The sequence below is a fragment of the Panthera onca genome, chromosome B4, assembly GCF_046562875.1.
Source record: "Panthera onca isolate mPanOnc1 chromosome B4, mPanOnc1 haplotype 2, whole genome shotgun sequence".
Taxonomy (NCBI): domain Eukaryota; kingdom Metazoa; phylum Chordata; class Mammalia; order Carnivora; family Felidae; genus Panthera; species Panthera onca.
This window is the reverse complement of record NC_138345.1, coordinates 95,841,292-95,865,845: the sequence shown is the minus strand read 5'-3', so window position 1 is coordinate 95,865,845 and position 24,554 is coordinate 95,841,292. Positions and strand designations below refer to the sequence as shown.

Sequence of the window (24,554 nt, the reverse complement as noted above, 5' to 3'; positions counted from 1 at the left end):
GTATTACAATTTAGATATTTATAGCATTCTAACTATGTACAGCCTAAACTTGTAGTGAATTCAAAAGTCTTGTTGAGCATTTATAAAGATCTGCCATAATTCCGGGCTAAAGATCCATCTTACTTAAAAAAGAAAAGATTGATATGAGAATAAAAGCCTCAGAGTAATGTCCTGACTAGCTGCCTCTGGCACCTACTGAGATAAACATATAAACTAGGAACAGAACTAGGAACAATATGCAAGGCACACTATTCTCTCACTGCTACACACTCAATGAAACAAACAACCTGTTCATTATTATCAAAAAGTAATAAAAGAAAGATCCAACTTAATTAACAAAGTGTAAGCAGTAACTGATGAAGAACAACCCAAGAATTTGGTGGCAGAACAAGTACTAGTTGTTAGAATATGTAAGTTAGCAAAAAAGTTGTAAGAAAGAATTATGAGAAAGAGGCAGATATAACCAAAATCGAGTTTCTATTTCTAGCACATCCAGTGCATGTTTCAAAAGGATTTCTCTTGCTAGAATATAGAGCTATGTTCATATAAATCTCCACTCACCCTTGTGATGACTTCAAATCCTGGTTCTTCTTGTTGATTTATCTTTAAACCTGGAATAGCATCACTAAGAAAATCTGCCATTTCTGACGGTGGTCGTTGATGTGTAGAGGGATCACTGCCTCTCAAACTATCAAAAATGTAGTTTGTGACTTTGGAAAATCCTACCATAGTTGCTGTATAAGGGTCCTTTTTAATTTTCTATGTAGTAAGAAGAAAAACATTAGCATTATTAATTCAAATCGAGAATGAAAATACCTTCTGATGGGCAAAAGGGCAATGTTTTTTAAAGGGGGGAAATCAGAACTAAAACAGCATTCTAAGATTATCTTGAATTTTTTTTTTTTTCTGGAAAGAAAAATTTGTATTTTCTGAGGCAATTTTTCATTTGGTTAAAATAGTATATAAACAGCAAGTTAATGCTACTGATTGAATTCCAGATAAACAAATGATTTGCAGACTTATTTGATCTGCATACATCACAAATATATGCAGCGCTTACTTTCCACTGATGCATGGCCCACAACAGCTTTCTTCTGTCTAGCAGTCCTGCCTTCACAAAAAAAATATTTCTTGAAGTGTGCACAACCAAACTAGTCTAACAGAAAATATTGAATAGCTAAGTTTCAAAGCTCATAATATTTAAATATTAACTGACATTTTAATCTAATTACAGTAAAACCTTACTTTGCGAGCATAATTCATTCTGGAAACATGCTTGTAATCCAAAGCACTCGTGTATCACAAAGCAAATTTCAAGAACCAGTGGCTCAGTTGTGATGTGACATTGGGTGTCATGTACTACTCCTACTGCAAGACATCACTCGTTTATCAAGTTAAAATCTATTAAAAACGCTTGCTCATTTTGCAGAGCACGTTACTCACAATCTAAGGTTTTACTGTGTAAGGTTAATAAAATCATGCCAGTGAGTGTAATCTGTTCTGGACAGTGCTGCCCTGGAAAACAGCTAAAGGTTTTTCTATTGCTAGGATTACTTCTAAATCCCAAACTGCCTGCTTATTCATATTTAGTAAAATTAGTTACTTTTTAAAGGTCTAACTTTTAAATGATTATTTTCACATAAGAAAAACTTTTTTCACTTTTTACTTTAATTGGCGTCTAGCTGTCTTGTCCTCCTTCCTCAAATGTTCTCTTTATCTTGTTATCTTCATTCAGAACCAAAAAGAGACACAGTAAGCACTGTGACACAGTAGGCACTCAACATTTTTTGAATAAGTGAATAAACAAAGATTTCATTCGTTTACATAAAAATCTGAGTGAAAAATAAATTAACTTTATTTCTGCCTGTGCTAAGTGAATTATCTTTAGTCAAATGTAAGAATATACTCAAACACTTTAAGGGGGATTAGATTATCATGACCCTAAATGAACCTACTTAAATGGAAAATAAAAATTCAGGGGCGCCTGGCTGGCTCAGTCAGTTGAGCAGCCGACTTCAGCTCAGGTCATGATCTCACGGCTCGTGAGTTCGAGCCCGGCGTCGGGCCCTGCACTGATAGCTCAGAGCCTGGAGCCCGCTTCGGATTCTGTGTCTCCCTCTCTCTCTGCCCCTCCCCTGCTCATGCTCTGTCTCTCTCTGTCTCTCAAAAGTAAATAAAAATAAATAAATGAAAAAAAAAATTCAAACCATATTTTTAAGTTTATCATTAATGAATTCAAAGTGGCTTACCCAGTAACCTTTCACCTGATTCAAACAGTGAAAGCTATAACAATAAAAATCTAATGTCCAATTTCAGAATTACAACAAAGGGGAAAATTGTCTTAATGGTAACTAAGAACCAAAGAAGCTTCTGACTCTTAAAAATAATATGCATATTATTTCTAAAAAATTATGGAGAATAGGGTCACTGGGGTGGCTCAGGTGGGTAAGTGTCTGACTCCTGATGACAGCTCAGGTTATAATCTCACGGTTCTTGAGATCAGGCCCCACACTGGGCTCTATGCTGAGAGTGCACAGCTTGCTTGAGATTCTCTCTCTCTCCCTCTCTCCCTGTCCCTCCCCTACTTATGCTTACCCACTCTCTCTCAAAATAAATAAAAACTTTTTAAAAACTTACAAAGAATAGTTTCATAAAGTTTACACATAGAGAGGCACTTGCCCATTCCATATAATCTCTGAGAAAGTAAGAGGTGGGAGGATATAAAATAATGCAATCAGATTAATAGATTAATACAAAATAGATTAAGAAACATACTTGTATTAAACCATAGGCAGGTTCATCAAGAAGATTTTCAAATGACTGTGAAAGACTCTTATTCTGACAATTCACAAGTAGTGTTCTTTTATCCTGTGGAGATCTGTAATAAAAGAAGGGATCTGTAGAAAACACTAGCACAGTCGATCAATTACTACCTGAATAATTATTAACGCCTAGTTACTTTTACCCCAAAACTCAAATGTCCACTTCTAGAACTGTTTCCCATTAATACAATATTAGCAACTATTTAGGAACTATCTTAAATGAGCTCCAAACGTGAAACAGGAAATACTAAACAAATACAAAAGGACTAAAGCATATTTTTATTCTAGGTAAAGCCAAGAGGACTAAGTTGTAATGAACTCAAATTTTTGTTTATAATTATAATAGAAAAGCCTAACAAATATATCTGCCTTTGTTATCATGAACATTTTTTAATGTTAAAACACACTTTAGGATTCATCATTATATTTAATATGTACAATACAGGAAAATGTCCTATTTGGAAAGGGTTTCCAACTTCATTCCAGAGATTGGTAATACTACATTATAAGGTATTTAAAAACACAAGATAAAATAATTATTTGTTAAAGATCATCAATTATGCTAACATAATTATAAACACATACAAAATTATTAACAAAGTTATAAGGTACAGTTCAGGTACAGTATGTCTAGTTCTGGCTTAAGCTCTAGAAGCAAGTTTTTCTTCACATTTCTTAATAACTACAGAATAAATCTTTTCCAAATAGACATCTAATTTCAAGTAATCAGATGAATTATCCAGTCTTTTTTCTATTCAGTAAGTTTTATACCTTAGTAAGTTAGCTATAATAAATCCACAACTTTTCTGTGTTTAAAATAAAACTTAAATGTGTTATGTTACTGCTATCTACTTCTAGTTTATTATAAATGTTTGAGATAAGAACTTTAATAACAGTTATCTCTTCCCAATTCTAACATAAAAGGATGCAACAGCAATGCTAGAGGGGATATGAACTCCAAATCAGGATCTTATTCTTACACATTCAGAAACAACAGTTGTCTTCAGAGACAACAGTAGCTTAATAAGCTCCTTGGCTTTTTAAGGAGCTGAGGTTGAGTCATTTGAGGCAGAAAAAAAATAACTTTTAAAATGCTCAATTTTCATTAAGTGTTATGTTTCTGAACACTTATTGGGATTATGCTTAATATGAAGACCTATATGTTCTCACAAGGCATTTTTTAATGGTAAGTCTTTTAAATGTAGCACCAGAAAAAGAAAAGTAACTAACAGAGCAATATACTTTGTCCTGGCACAACACAACTAGCACTATGGTTATTATTTTTTTCTAACGATAAATTAAGTCAAATTATTTCTTTAAAATCCAAATAAAAAAATTATCACGAAAGTCAAAACATGACTATGCATGTATAAAGGGAACAGATATGTAACCTGTACCTATCCGGCCTCAGAGAATTACACTATTGCTCCAGATTTAACACTGTAATCAAGAAATTAGTGATGGAAAGAAGAAATGACTGCCTAACCAATACACAACCACTCTTTTAAAAAGAAAGGATTTCACTTTTTATACCCAGTGCTCTGTGATGAGGGGCTGGGAAAAGTTCTGAGAGAAAAGACATAAAAAATTTAAGATTTGGTTGCCCTTAGCTAAAGAAATCAACAGAAACATTTTTTAAAAGTACATTGGTCAAAGGACAAGTTGTATACTGCTAGGCAATTGCAGAACTCATCAAAAGGAGAGCTGGCATTCCAGAATAATGTTACGCTTCCACCTGCCAGGTTAACACACTGATTTAATTTGGAAAGATCAAATATTATGGATTTATATGTATGTATTCTGGAAATATAATGGATTCTGGGAAGTTGACATCTTATGACAACATTATTCAAGACTTTCAAACTCACTGCAGCAGCAAGACAAAACTTTTAATGATGTTAACATCAGCAATTCTATTAGAGCCTACTAAAGCGCTTAAAGAAAACCATAGTCTAATATCACAAGTATAGAAGTAGATCTACTGTAAATTCAGAAGTATTTTTCAGGCTTTGGAATGAGCCTCTCCCAAGGGCCTCAGAATACATTCTGAAATGGTAATAGACGAAGAATGCTTTGTGTGCTGAGATGTGGTGGTAACTATTTTCCATTGCTACTGAGAATGGACCAATATGGAAAGATTAAGAAAGAAATAAAAATATCATTGCAAAGGCTATCAGTCAAAAAAGTTAATAAAAATAAAAAGGTGCAGAATATTTACAACAAAACTATATATATGATATTCTGTTACACATATGTCTCAAAGGGAATAAATGAAGGTCTATAACCTAATCTTATAAATGGTATATGATGATACAACCAATTTGGCTTTTTAGGGATTATCTTACTGTGTGGATATTATATATTAATGTAAAAATGTCCCAATATACAAATTAATTTTACTGGAACCTCTGTGTTACAACCTTCATTCATATCCTAGCAACCAACTTGGTTCCAGAAAGGTAACATATATGTACTCGTGATTCATTCTTTACTTGAGTATGTTTTAAATGGTAATAAATCAAAGATCACTAACAAACATCAATGAATGGAGCAATGAATGTTTTTCCCCAGAGATAAGAAAACCATCTGAGAAATAACAAGTCTAAAGAAGCTGGCCTATTTTGCACTGACTGATCTGAGACTGAAAGGACTGTGCATAGCTGGCCCAGCCTTGTTCTCACTCTTAACAAGGCGGCACATCCCCACTGCATTCACAACTTCTGTTCATCTGTATGGTAAGGCCCTTAATTCATTAGGGGGAAGTATTAAGAAGATAAGATGGCCACAAATGCAAGCCACATTATTCAACTTACGTTAAACAGAGAAAAAGAGAATATAGTCTGCTTCTCTCTGTTGGTTTTGAATTGAGAAGAAGATAAGAAGAGTGACCCTGGCAGAGCCTGCCTGACATGCCACTGAGGTTGCGGAACTACTATTCTTCCTTCTGGCCTCTACAACAATCTCTGACCACAGGAACATGATTCTGGAAACATTATTTTGCTTACGACAACAGCTCTCGGGACAGGAAATGAGACTGCCATGGCCAACATCTAGTAGAGTAAAAACCTCAGAATATTTGGGAATTTTCATTTCTTTGGAGTTCAACTTAATGGAGAATTCCACTTATTTAGATCATAACTAATAAAGAACAAGTATCTTTAATATGTCCCTAAGAATCTAATAGAGATGACTTATACAAATATGGAATTTTTATAATATTAGTGACAGTTTATTTGGAGTATCTGTATTCTACCACTTGGACTCAACATAAAATCTCTGGTGAACTCTCTATGGCACAATATAATTGGGTATAATTTATGATAGGAAAGAGAATAGGAAGTGTTTATTTTTAACTTAGGGTATAGAGGGGCCTTGAAGATAAAATATTTGATGTACTATTCTTACACATTTCAGACCATTCAGGGGGCAAAGAGTAAATTAGCCCCCAGTGTCACAGAAGGATACACAGTGGAGAAGTGGCTAGTATTAGGGGTATAGTTTTTGACAGACTCACTTTAAGCTATCTCTTCCCCCCATAACAGCCATATCCCTGGTTGACTATAAATTTAATAAAGCCCAAAAGGGGGGGGTGGGGAAGAAAGTATAGGGAGGGCAGTCTCCTCTGGTAGGTTTTTCTCTTTGGCCAGGTCACTAAAGGTTGCAATTAATCATTGATGCTCACATCACATCCCCCTTTATCCTCCCCTTAATTTCATTCCCTCTCAAAGCTTCAATTACTACTGACACACAAAAAACTTACAAATTATCCTATTATATGCTCTCACAGTGCTACATATCTCTTATTTGGAGCACTTATTATAGCTGAAATATTACATTTATTTGTATAAGTAATGTTTGTTTTTCCCACAACAGTACAAACTTCATGAAGGCAGGGGCCATATCTTTTTTGATTACTGCTCTTTCCAGCAGTTAGCACAGTACTTCCAGGACATAAGTGCTCCTCAAAACTCAATGAATGAAATACACACACACACACACACAAACACGCACGCACTCACAGAGGAACACCATTCCCATGGCTTCGTGTTTTCAAGTGGAAATACGCACATCTATTAAACGAACTCTCCTTCACTAGGACATACTTGATTACTGAGATCAGAAAAGAGTAAGGTGCATGCTTGACATAAATAACCCCTGTGAATTATTATGATGCTTATCTAAGCCTCACCAATAATGATATTTTTACCATCATGTCTGATTCCTGTATTTACTCCTGTTTCCTTTTCTGCATTAGTAAAGAAGTTTCATTTACAACTCTCATCAAAATAGCACTTGAATGTGGTACAACACACATTCAAGTACCCATACTCTTATAAGCACTTAAGTGATTGTTCAGTCTCTTTTTGAACCTATCCAGGATAGAAAACTGTCTAACCCCTGAGCTACAACCTGTTACCTTCTAATTGCTCTTTGGACCCATACAAAACAAATCTACAATATATTTCTTATAACAACCCTTTCAAAATTATTTGTAGAATTGGTAAGTACTGTGTCATTTATTCATTCAAATGAGATTTACTGTGCAAGTATTATGTGCCAGCACTGTGGCTAGGAACCTAGAGGAGAAAATGTAAACAAAACAGATGCAAGCCCTGCCTTTGTAGGCATACATTCTAGAGTAGAACATGTAAAAAAGTAAACAGATAAAATTATTCAATTAAGAGCTATGAAGGAAGCAAACAAGGGAATGAGACAATGAAAAAGAATGGGGGTGGGAACCTACATTACACGGGAGAGGAGACATCCAGAAAAGCTGCTGTGAGGAAGTGACATTAAACTGAGACCTTAGGGATCAGAAAGGGAGAAGAATATTCCAAGCAAAAGAGGAACATACATATAGGACTCTAACACTGTCTGCCCACAGTCTGGGGCATTTTAGCAACTGAAAGAAAATCATATGGCTACAATATAAAAGAGAATGGCATAAGATGAGGCTTAAGAGGTAAACAGAGCCTGGGTAGCTCAGTCGATAGAGCATCCAGCTCTTGATTTCGGCTTGGGTCATGATCTCAGGGTTGTGGGATCATGTGCACTGAGCATGAAGCCTAAGATTCTCTCTCTCTCCTGCTCACACACTATATCAAAAATTTTAAAAACAGAAAGAGATAAAGTTAATAAGGCAAGGCAGGATCTCACTGACCATTTTAAGAGGTTTCGATTTTATTTAATGTTGCACCCAAACTCCTTTTGTTCAAGTTAAATCCCTACATCCTTCTAATGTTTTCCACGATACCACTTTGATCCTTCTCATTACATTAGTCATCTTTTCCATATAGTATAGATAGTTTAACACATTTAAAATGCAATATTTAGGGGTGCCTGGGTGGCTCAGTTAAGCATCTGACTCTTGGTTTTGACTCAGGTCATGATCCCAGGGTTGTGGAATCAAGCCCTTCATCAGGCTCTGCACTAGACATGGTGCCTACTTGGAATTCTCTCTCCCCCCCCCCCCCCCTCTCTCTCTCTCTCTTCCCCCTCCCCCCCCCCACTGCCCTTCCTCTGCATTCGCAAGTATGTGCACACACCCTCTAAGTAGAAAAAGAGACAGACAGATAAAATGCTTAAAACCAATCCTAGTTCTCCAAAGACCAGTAAAGAGCAGAAAGGAACTACCACTTCATCCTAATACTATGCTTTAATCAATGGTCTCAGATTGAATCAACTTCGTAGTGACAGTTACATCACAACACTGATTGATACAGAGCCTGCTATGGTACTAAAACCCCCTAACACCTGCTATTCAACAGCCAAACCTTTGCCCTCCTGAAATCTACTTATTAATAAGTCCCTGGGTAGTAACCTATTCATAGCTTCTTTCTTCAAGATCTAAGACCCACATATTGCCAACCAGGCTGGACTTTCTTATGGATATTAGTCTGATCAATATGCTTAGTGCCAGTCAGAGATGGGTCAACATGGTAGGGGGAAGAATTTCGTATCACAAAACACAGCCAAACAATGAGAAAGAATGAAATCCTGCCATCTGCAGCAACGTGGATGGAACTGGAGGGTATTATGCCAAGTGAAATAAGTCAGTCAAAGAAAGACAGGTATCATATGTTTTCACTCATGTGGAACTTGACAAACCTCACCGACGACCATGGGGGAAGGGAAGGGAAAAAAAATAGTTACAAACTGAGAGCATTGAGCAGGGCACTTGTTGGGATGAGCACTGGGTGTTATATGTAAGCGATGAAACCACGGGAATCTATCCCCAAAACCAAAAGCACACTGAACACACTGTATGTGAGCCAACTCAACAATATATTAGAAAGAAAGAAAGAAAGAAAGAAAGAAAGAAAGAAAGAAAGAGAAAGAAAGAAAGAAAGAAAGAGAAAGAAAGAAAGAAAGAAAGAAAGAAAGAAAGAAAGAAAGAAAGAAGAAAGACACAGCCACAATCTCCCAACTTCTGGACCACTCCTGGATTTAGATAATCTAAAATTAGGCATTATGTTACTCTATTATAAAGTGACAACATTATAACAAGATTAACAATCATCCCTACAGTTCCCCAAACTAAAAAGCTCAACTTCTCCCTTCTTACCTCCACATACCCACTCAATCACAAAATCAAACTCTAAATATTTTTCTCCAATACTTCTATATTTCCTGTCACTCTCCTCATTCATACCACTATAATCTCACCTAGATGACTGGAACAACTGGCTAAAACGATTTTAGCAGGTCCTTCATGCTCTAGCCTTTACTCAGCTCTCTGGCCTGATCTTTACATTTGGTACCTTCTGTTCCCCTACTATGTTGCCCTGTGATACCAACTACTCTGTTCTCTACTTACATCACGTTTTATACATTTCCTTCCATCTAAAACCTCTCTCCTCCAATTATCTCCTCTTCATGCTAACATTCACTCGTCAGGTCTCAACACATACTACTTACTTCCTCCAGAAAGCCTTCCCTGACCCCTACCCAACTAGGCCGAATGAGGGACCTTTCCTCCCTTCCTGGGAGCCCCAAAGTACCTTGTACTGTATCTTAGTTCTTGCGATGTATTGCCATTTACTGGTTGGCATCCTTCACAAGACCATATGCTCTCAGGTATCTAGGAAAAGCCTATTGTGTTCACTACTATCTATCAAGCGATTAGCACAGTCCTCAGAAATTTAATAGATAACCAAAATATATTTGTTAGGAGTGAAGGCAAGAAAGAGTATGTGTGTACAAATGCACATGGGTGAATAAATAGAAGACAAAAAGATTTTTGGAAAGTGAGAAAGCCCTGTCTTCCACACTTATAATAATTTTATAAAGGCCGTAGGTTTGCCAGATCTAATTTGCAACATTACAAATAAAATTCTATCTTAAACAGATAATATGTAATAAAATGTAAATTAAATAAATATGTAATCCATAAATTACTGATGCATCATTTAAATGTGTATAAAAAATACTGGACCACTCTTCTTTAGAACAGTAATAAGGTGATACATTGCAGATCCAAAGTACTAAAATGGCAAAATTTTATTCAATCATTCATCCAAAGCAGTCAATATCCCAGAAAGAACAAAGCTGCTTGAGCCCTCATCTACACACAGGTCCCTGATGCCCAATGACAAGTAAAAATTGTTTGCCTTGGGACCAATATAACAATCCAGTTTCAATAAGTAGAAAATAATTTGATACTTACTCACACAATACCACATATTTTTCAAGAGAGTCAATCAGTAGTTTGCTATCTCCTTGATGAAAGTGCAGAGCAGGGAGAACGACGTCATCCTTTAGACAGAATACCAAATACGACCAGCCCATACCCTCTTTGTTTTGCTTGATTGATTTCAGGTCTGTCAAACTGAACAGGAATGACCATTTGCTTTTCCCATTTCTATGACTTGGAGCATCTTAAAAACAAGAAAGTGGGGCAAAATATTTTTGTTCACCTTTTTAAAAGGTACTGACAGCGCTCTTCATGACTGCCTAACAGATACCTGCTGAACCTAGGGAATGACTATAGCATTCATATTACAGGCTTCTACCTGTATTAGAAATGGCAACATACATTTTCTTAAAAGAATCGTTTCTTAAATAATTATCTTACTTGCATACAGAGTGAAAAAAATGTTATCCCTATTTAAAATATAAGCTTTGCCCAAAAATGACTATGGCTTTGGAAGCAGGCAGGCTGGATACAAACCGCAGCTTTACCAACTTACTAACTGAATGATCTGGGGCAAATAACTGATTCTCTCTGAGCCTTAGTTTTCATCTGTAAAATGGAGATAATTATACTTACCTCCCAATGTTATTCTAAGAATTAAAAGAGATAATACTTGTCGACTAACTAGTGTGGTGCCAATTATATAGCAAACACTCAATAAATGTTCATCTTTTCCACTGCCCCCTCCCCCCAAATACAAATGCCATGATGCTCTTGGAGTCATTAAAAACAAAACAAAAAAATCTTTACTTCCTCACTTTCTTTTGCAATTACTTTTACTAGACTATATTGAGTGAAGGTAAAGGTAAGTACACTGGTACAAAAAAATAACATTGGAGAAATATACAGACAGACATTTTATTTGCAAAACCCCAAAGAGCAGTGGAGAATTGAGGACAAAAATATAAGCAAGCTGTGAGTGCTTCAAAGAGAATGAATACAGTGCCCGCTTCGGCAGCACATACACTAAAACCAGAACAGCACGGAGATTAGCACGGCCCCTATGCAAGGGTGACACGCAAACTCGTGAAGCATCTGACATTTACAAAAGAGAGAATGAACATATTCAATCATCTTACTACATCAACCATCTACTAAATTAAGACCTCAGTTCAACCCAAACTATAGTAACGTAAAATAAAGCATTTTCTGAGTTTGTGAGCTATTTACAGAAGCTTAAAATCCTAGGTTTGTGAACAGTATAATAACAAGCAGCTTAATAAATACCTAAATAAAAATTTAAAGAACAAAAGGGTAAAATGTTTCCTACTATTACTTATAATTCTTATCCAAAAATGCCATTTTGACCTGTTTTAACTCCAACATAAGCATGTCATGTCTCTGCAATTTTAAGAAACCATTTCTTGAATGTTATTTCCTAAGAAGTGCTGCACTGTCCTGTTACTCAAGGTCTTAACTAACTCGATCCCACACTACCAACTGCACAAACATAAAACTACATAGAAGATATGTGCTTATAGAACTTGATCAAAGGGTAGATCAGTGTTGACCTGCACATATGTCACCTTCCTATATAGTCAGAACACCATAGCTCCATCACCTCCAACAAGATCTCCTAAATTGACACAAAGAAATCTACCGCTCACAGAACCTCTACCTACAAGGATTACAGGTACCATCACTTTTTCATGGACACTGAAACAAGTATCATTTGAAAGGAAGTCCAGAAAGGCTGAGTAACTTAACTATGCAGTGACCTGCCTAGGTTCCGTACCAGTTTAGATAGTGAACACATACCCAAGGCTGGTACTGGATTAAGTACCATGTGCCCATTTGACTACTGTACATCCTATTTCACTGGAATTTATACCACAGAGCTCATAACATCACTACAAGCTAATATCAAAGTGAGAACAATTCTAATTTCCAATGTCTTCCTAAATCATTTATATGTGAATATGTCTGGACTACCTAGAAAGGATAGATACTACTAGGTATTTGCAAAGACCAAAAATATTTTCAAAGCAATGAAAAACTAGATAGACAATTTTTTTTAAATTAAATTCTTAAATTACACAAAAAGAATTAATCTAAATTAATGCCAGAAAATCATATATGTTAATACATGCAAGCTATATGAATTATCAGGAGTTTGTACATATTCAAAAGTAAAAATTTTACACAGATTTTCCCACATTAATGGAAAAAATACATCACATATGAAATACGAAATATTCATGTATAGAAAATGCCTCACACATTTCCTCACTTGAAGCTCTAATAAACAGTGAAAAAAACATTACAATTCAATTCTAGAAGTCCTTTTACTTGAACATAGTAAGATTCATGAGAACAAGAACTTTATATTATTCACAATTATATTCCCAATATCTAGAGGAGTGCATAGCAGGTACTCTAAGATGCACTGAACAAATGAATAACCTAGTACCAAGTCAACATAAAAGAAACATCAAGTTAGTCTACCACCAATAGCTAAACAAAAATAGAAATGGTTACAAAGGAAAACTAATAAATCCAAAGAGTTAACTCAAAATTTCCTTCCTTCTCTTAAAGAAAGGTAAATAAAACTAATTAGTTCTGATGAACAATGTAACCAAATACATATAAAACATATCTCCAGCACAATGACATGGGAAAACTGACCACAACAGCATAAGAGTAAAACTAAAACAGTTAAGTAAGTCCCTATATGTCTTGAATGGAATCAACACCAAGAACACAACATTTTATTTGGATAGGTGTACAGAACATGACGGCAGTCTGTTGTTGCGGGAAGATACATTTTCAAAACATTTGTTCTGATATACAAAAACAAAGACTGAGCAATAGAAACTCTTAAAAATTATAAAGAAAGTTAAGTCTCTGACAGTCAATTTTTAAAATGTTTTGTTCCACGGACGCCTGGGTGGCTCAGTCAGTTGAGTGTCCGACTTCGGTGCAGGTCATAATCTCACAGTTTGTGAGTTCGAGCCCCGCTTTGGGTTCCGTGCTGACAGCTCAGAGCCTGGATGGAGCCTGCTTCGGATTCTGTGTCCCCCTGTCTCTCTGCCCCTCCCCAGCTCACACTCTGTCTCTCTCTCTCTCAAAAATAAAATAAACATGAAAAAAAAAATTAATGTTTAAATGTTTTGTTCCAAATTCCCTTGTCACACAAAGAAGTAAAAAATATAATGTGAAAATAATAAAATAAAATTTTACTAGAAAAATGATTCAAAAGTATAAAAATGTTCATAATGGCATAAATTTGAATTTTGAAACATCAAGCTTAGAAAATGTCTCCTTTTGAAAGAAGTTTTGATGAAATATAATTGGATGAAATAATCTAGAAGAGGAAGGGATGGGATGGGACAGAATGCACTGCACTTCATAACTCCTGGCAGACAGGTACATGTGTATGCATACTGCGTCATACTAGGTTCAATATTATTGCTTACTGCTATACACAATCGTAATAGTTTTCAAATACTGGGAAAAAAGAAAATATCTCCTTAACTTTTAATAATTGCTAAATAAAGTCTCCTTGCTTTATAAGTCACAGTGCATGGCCAACCCATATGAGCAGTATTTTGCTAAACTACACAGCTACACACAGGTTCTCAATTCTGCACGTTAAAATCAACAGGACAACATTTGAAAAACAGATGCCTAGGGTCCAGCAGGATGAAATACAGGCATCAGTATTTTTCTAAAAAGCCTAAACTTTTTAGGTGATTTCAGTGTGCAGCCTAAAACTTTTTTAGCCTAAACTTTTTTAGGTGATTTCAGTGTGCAGCCAAAGTTGAAAACTACTAACCTAAAAAGATGTTTATTGTCAGCATTTCATATACATGCAATGTTTCTTTCATTTATGAAAACTCACTCCTTTGTTCATTCCCATAGCCTGTCATTTTCAAAGATTCAACAATATTAGATACTATTAGGTACAACCAACAAAACAAACAGAAAAAGATCAATTCACATAAATTAATTCTTAAGACCTAATCTAAAGCAGTTAAAAATCACTTCACATGCCAAATACGCTAAAGTCCTATGGTCTTATCTTAATATTTAGTATTGTTCTGGTAAAAATCTTCCCTTTCAGTAGAAAGAGAATACCAAAAAGAAGAAAAAAAAAAAAAGCAAAACACCAGCACTGAGCTGACTATAATTTACCAAAGGCTTACAAATTACTATTAACTTCTTCATTACCATTGTTTCTAAGAAATGATATAGTACAAAGGATAACTACTGTATATGAGAATGATTCCCCAGGCCACAGATGAAAATCAATTTCACTTAATAACAAGGCTATATAAATGCAGTGTATGTATTCCAGCCAATTTTGGCCAGCTTTTCTGAATTTGGCAAATGTGGATAAATCCTAAATTCACACCAAAATCATTAAGAGATAAAATTAAGCTATAAAACACAAACTAATCACTCTGAAAAAACCACTTTAACTCTGTACATGTATTTACTACTTTTAAAAGAATCACAGATAGGCTGGCTACCTCACAGATGGGCTACCTAAATCTTATTTGGGGTAGTTTATGTGTTCTGCCAGGCTGTTAGCTTGGGTCTTTTTTGTTATCTACATGTTGATAATCATCGCATAGCAGCATAAATTTAAATATATACATGTAATATATAAAGGAGAATAGTCACTGAACATATATAAATAGAAGACTACAATGAGCTGTGAAGATCTCAGTAAGCACTGAAATTAGAACAGTACAGTTTAGTGATATACTCCATCTCCCCCTGGTGCTTTAGGATGAAATAACATGAATTTTTTTATTCTAGAAAAATGTGCTTGAGAGACATCTAAAGCAATTTTTTAAAGTGTTTCTATTTTCTTCCATGAGTAACTACAAAACAGAACAAGTATTTTTAAAGCCTTTTTTTTTTATAAAGTCACAACCATCAAAACAAAAAGAGAGATGAATACAGCATATAATTAAAATATTAAGAGTTATATGTATTAAAGCATCAAATCATCCTTGTGACAGAGGAACATTAAAGAATTTTCTTTGCACTTTTATTTATATTATATTGTAGCAAATTAGTTTAAGCTTTCAAAAGATTTAATTCATACCTCCATTGGTATGTGGTTTCTTTTTAAACGGAACTGTATTGACCATGTCCCACTCTGCTTCATAACTGTTCAGATGTTCCGATCCCCGATAACCTCTTTCCTTTGGGGGCTGTGTCCATTCTACAACTGAACTGGAATCCTAAAAAAAAAAAAAAATATATATATATATATATATATATATACACACACACACACACACACACACACACACACACACACACACGTAACATAAAATATTTAGGAACTAAAACTAGAATTTAATTTCAATTAATAATATTTTCTCAGTTTCTGCATAAACTAAAACTATAGGTTGTGGCAGACATCACTGGTAGGAAAACTGACCACTATTTCCTATCCTTGTTTCTCTCTTGCTTATCTTTACTTGCCATCCACTCCATCCCCCCACAAAAGCAAGAAAAAAAAGAAAAGCCTTTCCAGACTCCCTTGTAGTTAGGGTTGCCAATGAAATAAAGGCAGAGGTTAACTGCAGGGGCTCTGGAAATACTTTTGCTTTCCTAATAAAAGCCTCATCCCCTTTCCCCTTTTTCCTGCTTTGACTGTAGCCACAATGTCTCAAATTATGGCAGCCATCTTACGACCATAAAAGAAAACAGAGGAGAATCACTCCAAACCTCTAGATTTGCAGTTATTTGAGGAAAATAGCCAATGGTGGCTATTTTATTTAAGCCATCATTGGTTCCATATTTCTCAATAAAAATTAGTTAAAAGCTACAAATAATATATCTACATGTATGGTTCTATACAACTTAACATTTTAAAAGAGAATAAAACCAAAAGTCTAAAATTCAATACTAATAATTTAAACCAAAAAATTTAATTTGTATACAATAAAAGATAGCAAACATAAGCAAGCCTGGGTGAAAATGTTTCCAAAATATATGGCAGACAAAGAAAAACATCTAGAATACAAAAACACCTACACCAAGTTATTTAGAAATTGGCACATAACAAATCTGAAAACCATGCAAATGGTAGGAATAAGCAAGTCAAAGAAGAAATATGAAGCAAATACAGGAAGATGTCCAACTTCAGAAACAGTCAAAGAAAAGTTAAGATGAACTTCAATTTTTTGCTCTATTCAAGTAAAAAAAAATATGAAAGACAGTGTAAAGACATGGTACCTCACACTGTTGATGACCATGCTAATTAGTACTGACTCCAAAAGGGCAATAGAGTCATATTTATTAAGATTCAAACTATGCATGTGTGTCACCAAAATAATTCTCTTTACATCTTCCATTCTAGAGAAATACTAACACATGCATACTAAGAGGCATATGCAAGAATTTTTACTGCAGCATTGTTTATAAAAATGAAAAACTGAAAATATCCTAATATCCATAAGTGAAGGAGTGAATAAACAAACTAGGGGGTAGACAAGGAAATACTAGGCCATAGTTTAAAAAACTAACGTATGTTAATATTTATTTACTATTAAATAATAGTAAATAAAACAAAGAAGTTGCAAAACAATGCAGTGTAACTACATTCAGCATATGCAATTAGCAACACAGAAAGAAAACTAGACAGATAATGAAATGTATACAGACAAAAGTCTGGAAAGATATACACTAAATAGGGACAGATGAGTGACAGGATTCTAGTCAAGCAGGACTTCAATTTCTATTGTCTGTTTCTATTACTCGAACATTTTTACAAGAATGTATTCATGTATTGCTAGTGCAATTCTTTTTAAAAAGGGACAAAGGAAAATTTGTAAGAAAAGAAAGATACTATAAAGGCACAAGAAAAATTAAGAAATAGAAACAGACTGAAAGAAAAGAAAACTAAATGAATGAAATGAATAATGGGGAACGTTAAGAAGCATCTACAGAATCCCACCAGCACAAAGGTTTGGAATTGGTAGATCAGGTACTTTTGGAAATTAGGATAAAGGTCAAATTAAAAAGAGGACTAACAAAAGTTCAGAAGGCTGGAGGTGTTTATTCATTAAAGAAAGTAAAACAGATTATCTCTGGATTAGGAGAAACCAACCACACTGAATAATGGGATAACACACTGAAAATGAGAATTTATTAAAAGTCCATCTATACAATGAATTGGTGAGATTCCCAGCTCTCTTCCTCCACTCCGTTCTCAGAACACTGGAATCCAGGCTTACCCTCCCAGGCAGGAATCTGCAGGAATTCCAGACAAATGATTAATAAGCCCAAGAGAAAGGATCTAGCTTTAACAGTAGAGATTCCCCCAAGGAATTACCAAGCCTACCTATATCTACCTATACCTACAGAGTATAATCAACCACTTTTTTTGTCTGCTGTTAAATCTAAGCATCACACCACAAAGATTACCAAACATCAAAGGCAAGTGTCTACCCAAAAGACAAGGTCCCAATGAAACAAGGGGGAAAAAAGTCAATTAAAAGTAGATTATGTAGAGAGATAAAAACAAAATGCCTTAGGAATAAGGAAAGATATATTCACAAAGAACAGGATGCTATTTTTAAAAAGGACTGGAAAAGGGGCACTTAGAACAAGATGCTCTAGAAATTAAAAATAAAGCAGAAATTAAAAAGGCAAGAAAGCCAAGAACTGAAAGATAAAACTGAAGAAACTTCCTATAAAAATATTAAAAATAGGAAAAGAATTAAAATAGAAATTAAAAATAGGAAAGAAAGGATTAGAAAACTAGAGGACCAGTCCAGGTCTACAGAGTTCCAGAAAGAAAGAAAATAGAAAATGGAGAGGAAGAAAAAAATCCTCACTGAAATAATTCAACATTTCCTAAGAACTAAGACACAAGTTTCCATATTAAAAGAGCCCATCAAGTGCCCAAAACAATGGATATCAAGGACCACAATGGCTCACTGTGAGGACATCTAAAACACTAGAAACAAAGAGGCAATCATAAAAGCTTCTAAAATGAAAAAAACATACAATGGATCAGAAGTTAGAATGTTATTAGACTTAACAATAAAGGAAACTTAAAAAACCTAAGACGGTAATTTCTTTTCAAACTATAATTCTATGCCAGTCAGAATATGGATAGCAGGACCCCTGGGTGGCTCAGCTGGTTAAGCATCAGACTTCAGCTCAGGTCATGATCTCACGGTTTGTGGGGTCAAGCCCTGCATCAGGCTCTCTGCTGTCAGCACAGAGCCTGCTTCAGATAGTCTCCCTGTCTCTCTCCCGCTCTCTCTCTTAAAAATAACCCATTAAAAAAAAAAAAAGTCTAAAAAAAAAAAACTGTTTTTGTTCTTATGTACCCTTTTTCTCAGAAGTACTAGAGCTTCATGAAAACAAAGGAGTGAACCAAAATAGAAGACAGCACAGGATATAAGAAATGGGGATAAAAATATAGGGAAGAATCCTCAGGACAACTGCTGCACAGCCAACCAAAAAGGCAACCAGGTCAGAATGAGCCTATAAGACGACTCTGGAAGAAAGGTCTCTAAAAGATGAAATCTGAATCTGTGTTTAAATATTCTGAGAAGAAATGTGGAGAAATGAGACTGAGTTTCAAGTGAATTAGAGATAAAATAGAAATAGATAAAATAGAATAGATAAAATAGATAAAATAGAAATCTCTACCTTCCACAGTGACAAGTCAACACATGCATGATACAAGTGGTAAATGCATAGTTATCATATAACCCAACAATTACACTCCTATGTTTATTTATTTATTTATTTTAAGACAGAGAGAAAGACAGAGACAGAGCGAGTGGATTTCAGGCAGAGGGAGAGGGAAAGAGAGAATACCAAGCAGGCTCCACGTTCAGTGCAGAGCCCAATGCAGGGCTCAATCCCACAACCATGAGATCATGACCTGAGCAGAAATCAACAATCAGATGCTTAATGGACTGAGCCACCCAGGCGACCCTCTACTCCTAGGTTTTTAAGAGAAAAATATACGTCCATACAGAAATTTTGTTTTGAATGTTCACATGAGCATTATTTATATTAACCTAAAAAAGTAAAAAAAAAAAAAAAAAATCCACCAACTAATAAACAAAATGTGGTGCAGTGCACCCCGTATCTGTGGTTTTCCTTTTCCACAGTTTGTTATCTACAGTCTGTTACACACAGTCAACAATGGTCCAGAAGCAGATGATCCTCCTTTTGACATATTGTCAGAAGGTCAATAGTAGCCTAACACTACTTCACAATGCCTACATCATTCACCTCACTTCATCACGTAGGCACTTTATCATTTCACATCATCATAAGACAGGTAAGTACAGTACAATCACGATTTTGAGAAAGACCACATTCATATAACTTTTATTATAGTATATTGTTATTATTGTCATATTTTATTATTAGTTATTAGTGTTAATCTCTTACTGTGCCTAATTTATAAATTAAACTTTATCATAGGTATGTATAGGAAAAACACAGTATGTACAGGGTTCAATACTATCTGTATTGATAGTATTCAGGCATCCACTGGGGGTCTTAGAACATATCCCACATGGGTAAGGGGGGATTACTTATATCCATAAATGCAATGTTGTTCAGCAGAAGGCAGGGAAGGAAGGCAGGAAGGCAGGCAAGAAAGAGGGAAAGAAGAAGGATGGATGGACTGAGAAGTGCTATAACATGGATAAACCTTGAAAACATTATACCAAGTCAAAGAAGCAAGTCACAAAAGGCCACATACTGTATGATTCCATTTAAATGAAATGTCCACAACAGGCAAATTCTCAGAGATGAAAAGTAGATGAGTGGTTGCAAGAGGCTGGAGTTAAGTGGGAATGAGGAGTGTACTACTAAAAGGTAGTTTCTTTTTTAGGAGTGATAAAAATGTTCTAAAATTAGATATTGGTGATGGTTACACAACTCTGTAAATATATTAACACCACTGAATTGTACACTTTAAAATAATAAATTTTATGACATATGAATTATAGCTCAAAAAAGTTATTTTAAAATGGCATTCCTTGGGGTGCCTGGGTAGCTTAGTTGACTTAAGCATCCAATTTCAGCTCAGGTCATGATCTCATGGTTTGAGTTCAAGCCCAGAGCCTGGAGCCGGCTTCAGATTCTGTGTCTCCCTCTCTCTCTGCCCCTCCCATGCTCACACTCTGTTTCCCCCCCCTCTCTCAAAATTAAACATTAAGAAATAATTGTTTTAATGGCATTCCTTATACTGGAATAAATAAATAGCAAAAACAAAAACATAAAAATAAAAATAAAAATAGCATTCCTTGGGTGCCTGGGTGGCTCAGTCAGTTGAGCGTCTGACTCTTGGTTTTGGCTCAGGTTACAATCTCACAGTTCGTGAGTTCAAGCCCTGCACCAGGCTCTGCACTCACAGCGTGGAGCCTGCTTGGGATTCTCTCTCTCCCTCTCTCTGCTCCTCCCCTGCTCATGCTCTCACACTCTCTCTCTCTCAAAAATAAATAAATAACCTTTAAAAAAAAATTCTTAATAGCATTCCTTCCTTTAGTCACACCCTTTCTTTTTTAAATACCTTTCCAGCGTAGAGAATACTAGAAGAATCTAAAGCATCATCCAATGGTCTCCAGTCCACTATTACTTCAGCATCCTAGAGAAAGAAATTATGGACTACGGTTACTATTCAGCAATATCTTACACTCTTAGTCACCTATGTGTAATTCCCTGAACCCAAAATGAAAATTTTAAACCACTAAATATTAGCATTTTAAGTATGTAATATCATAAACTATTTGATAATTGTTATATAGATTTTTAAACTATTATTATTCATTATAAAAAATTTACATTACTGCAACTTTTACATAAGTTTTATAATAGTCCATGCCATTTTACTGGCTATCTAAAGTTACTTTTTTTCTGGGGTGCCTGGCTGACTCAGTGGAGCATGGGACTCCTGATCTTGGGGCAGTGAGTTTGAGCCCCACACTGGGTGTAGAGATTACTTAAAATCTTTTTTAAAATTTTTTAATTAAGTATTTTTTTCTAACATCATTTTCATGTTAAATTTACAACCACTGTTCAATTACATAATTTCACTTCACACATGAAATTCAAACTAACAATGCCCTAACAATGAACCACTGCCATAAACAATCATAAATAAAATCATTTACTAGAAACCCACCTTTTCTAACACACGTAATATTCCTGAAATCAAGCTGTCTTGGTCATTGGTCTTTCCACAAGATGAGTGAATATAGACCCCTTCCTGTTCGTATATAATCTGGAACAGCAAAAAAAAAAAAAAAAAGAATTAACCACACATTATTAAGTACTGTTTCAACATTTGTTTTAAAAAAGTGAGATATTTTCCTATAATGCCTGAACCACATTTCTGATTATTTCATATATAAATGTATTATTTGAAAAATACCACTCAAGTTTAAGAGCACTTCAAACTAAGACAAACTGGAAGGAAGTTTGCTTTGTTATGCATGGAAGTTTGATTTAGTGATAATCACAACCTTGATCTTCTCCATAAACAAAAATGCTATGTGTCTCAAGCAGATTCCACTTAAAATACATCATTAACAAACATTAAGCAAGATATTGGGTTCAAACTGAAAAAGGATCTGAAAATACTCAAGAATAAGAACAGATGAAATGCAATAAGGAATCACTGCTTTCTAACTATTCCTAGAATAGCACGTTTTACTGTAAGATTATTTCAGTGTGTTTTTATAGCAAAATGGCATAGAAATTCAGGGAATAACATGGGAATTTTAAAGAGTAATGATGAGGACCATCTAGGAATGATTAAAGTAGTTCAAGCACACAAATATTTACTGAATACGTAAAACACTATAGTTACGTAAGTATGATTAAAACATGGTCCCTGAACAACATCCTATGGCAATACAAGGGAGACTTCAGTTAATTCCTAAGTAAACTGAACCATACAAAGGTTAGCCTTATTTTCTAAAAGCATAATGTTATAAACTAAGATTCCATTCCTGGGACCCATTTTAAACCACTAAAAAATTTTTTTCATTAGGAAAATAAGTAAAAGAGAAATAAAATAATCACTTCTAGACCTAAGTATTTTTGACATATATAAGTTTAGAACAAAGTGCAGTTGCAGTTTCCATTTATGTAGACATTTTAATTCCAGTACAATTAACATAGTTATATTAGCTTCAGGTGTACAATATAGTGATTCAACAATTCTTTACTCAGTACTCATCATGGTTAAGTGTACTCTCAATCTCCTTCACCTATTTCACCCATCCCCCACCCACCTGCCCTCTGATAGCCACCAGTTTGTTCTCTACATTTAAGTCTTGGGTTTGTCTTTTTCTTTGTTCGTTTGTTTAAATTCCCCATGAATGAAATCATATGGTATTTGTCTTTCTCTGACTTATTTCACTTAGCATTATACTCTCTAGATCCATCCTTGTTGAAAATGGCAAGACTTCATCTTTTAATGGGTGAGTAATATTCCACTGTGTGAATGGGGGGGTGTGTACACCTCATCTTTACTCTTTCATCTATCGATGGATACTTGGGCTGCTTTTGTATTCTGGCTATTGTAAATAATGCTGCAATAAACATAGGGGTGCATATGTATCTTTTCAAATTAGTGTTTTCATATTCTTTGGGTAAATACCCAGTAGTGGAATTACTGGATCATATGGTAATTCTATTTTTAATTTTTTGAGGAACCTCCACATTGTTTTCCACAGTGGCTGCACTAGTTTGCATTCCCACCAACAGTGCATGAAGATTTCTTTTTCTCCATATCCTCGCCAACACTTGTTTCTTGTGTTTTCAATTTTAGCCATTCTGACAGGTGTGTGAGGTGGTATCTCATTGTTATTTTGATTTGCATTTCCCTGATAAGTGATGTTGAGCATCTTTTCATGTGTCGATTGGCCACCTGGATGTCTTCTTTAGAGAATGTTTGTTCATGTCTTCTGCCCATTTAATTGGATTATTTGGGTTTTTTTGGTGTTGGGGTGCATAAATTCTTTATATATTTTGGATACTAACCCCTTATCAGATATATCATTTCCAAGTATGTTCTCCCATTCAGTGGGTTTCTTGTTTTGTTGATGGTTTCTTTTGCTGTGCAGAAGCTTTATATTTTGATGTGATCCCAATAGTTTATTTTTGCTTTTGTTTCCCTTACTTTAGAAGACATATCTAGAAAGATGTTGGTGTAAATTCAAAGAAATCACTGCCTATGCTTTCTTCTAGGGTTTTTATGGTTTCAGGTCTCATATTTAGGTCTTTAATCCATGGTAAAAGAAAGTAGTTCAGTTTCATTCTTTTACATGTAGCTGTCCAGTTTTCATAGTGCCACTTGTTGAATAAACTTTTTCCCATCACATAACTTTGCTTCCTCTGATGAAGATTAACTGAACATATAATCATAGATTTATTTCCAGGCTTTCTGTTCTGTTCCACTGATCTGTGTGTCTCTTTTTGTGCCAGTACCATACTGTTTTGATTACAACAGTTTTGCAGTACATCTTGATATCTGGGATTGTGATACCTTAAGTTTTATTCTCTTTCAAGAATGCTTTGGCTATTCGGGATCTTTTGTGGTTCCATACAAATTTTAGGATTATTTATTCTAGTTCTATGAAAAATGCTGTTGGTATTTTGATAGGGATTACATTAAATCTATAGACTGCTTTGGGTACTATGGACATTTTATATTTATGTAGAACTTTTATTAATATAACCACATCACTATTCAGAATACCATGTGGACCAACAATGCAAGACAAGCACCATCACAACCTATCACCATCACACCCTAGTTACAAATGTAAATGGGTATGGGGCAACTGGGTGGCTCAGTCAGTTGAGCATCCAAGTTCTACTCAGGTCATGATCTCACAATTAATGAGTGCGAGCCCCAAATGGGGCTTGCTGCTGTCAGTGCAGAGCCCACTTGGGATCCTCTATTCCCCCTCCCACTCTGCCCCTCCCCTGTGTGCTCACGCTCTCTCTCTCTCTCACTCTCTCTCTCAAAAATAAACTTTTAAAAATGTAAATGGGTATGCATTCTGTTGTTTTTAGTTAGCATTTAT

The 24,554-nt window shown here is 35.1% G+C and overlaps 1 protein-coding gene and 1 non-coding gene across 6 annotated transcripts in view; one reads left to right on the top strand and one right to left on the bottom strand.

Moving 5' to 3' along the window:
* The window catches only part of TBC1D15 (TBC1 domain family member 15), a 75,257-nt gene that overhangs the window by 27,811 nt on the left and 22,892 nt on the right, over positions 1–24,554 (bottom strand). For 4 of the 5 annotated variants that reach the window (XM_081796213.1, XM_081796216.1, XM_081796214.1 and 1 more), the window contains exons 2-8: positions 21,641–21,739; positions 21,029–21,103; positions 15,572–15,710; positions 10,489–10,699; positions 2,776–2,878; positions 1,061–1,111; positions 562–759 (exon numbers count right to left, since the gene is read on the bottom strand). In XM_081796213.1, the coding sequence (XP_081652339.1) occupies positions 562–759; positions 1,061–1,111; positions 2,776–2,878; positions 10,489–10,699; positions 15,572–15,710; positions 21,029–21,103; positions 21,641–21,739 (876 nt within the window). Of the gene's footprint in view, positions 1–561; positions 760–1,060; positions 1,112–2,775; positions 2,879–10,488; positions 10,700–15,571; positions 15,711–21,028; positions 21,104–21,640; positions 21,740–24,554 lie in introns of those variants that run through there. The other variant, XM_081796215.1, reaches the window with a different exon arrangement.
* On the top strand, positions 11,458–11,561 carry LOC132660470 (U6 spliceosomal RNA). The gene has a single exon (XR_009601813.1). It is a non-coding gene; the product is annotated as a U6 spliceosomal RNA (small nuclear RNA).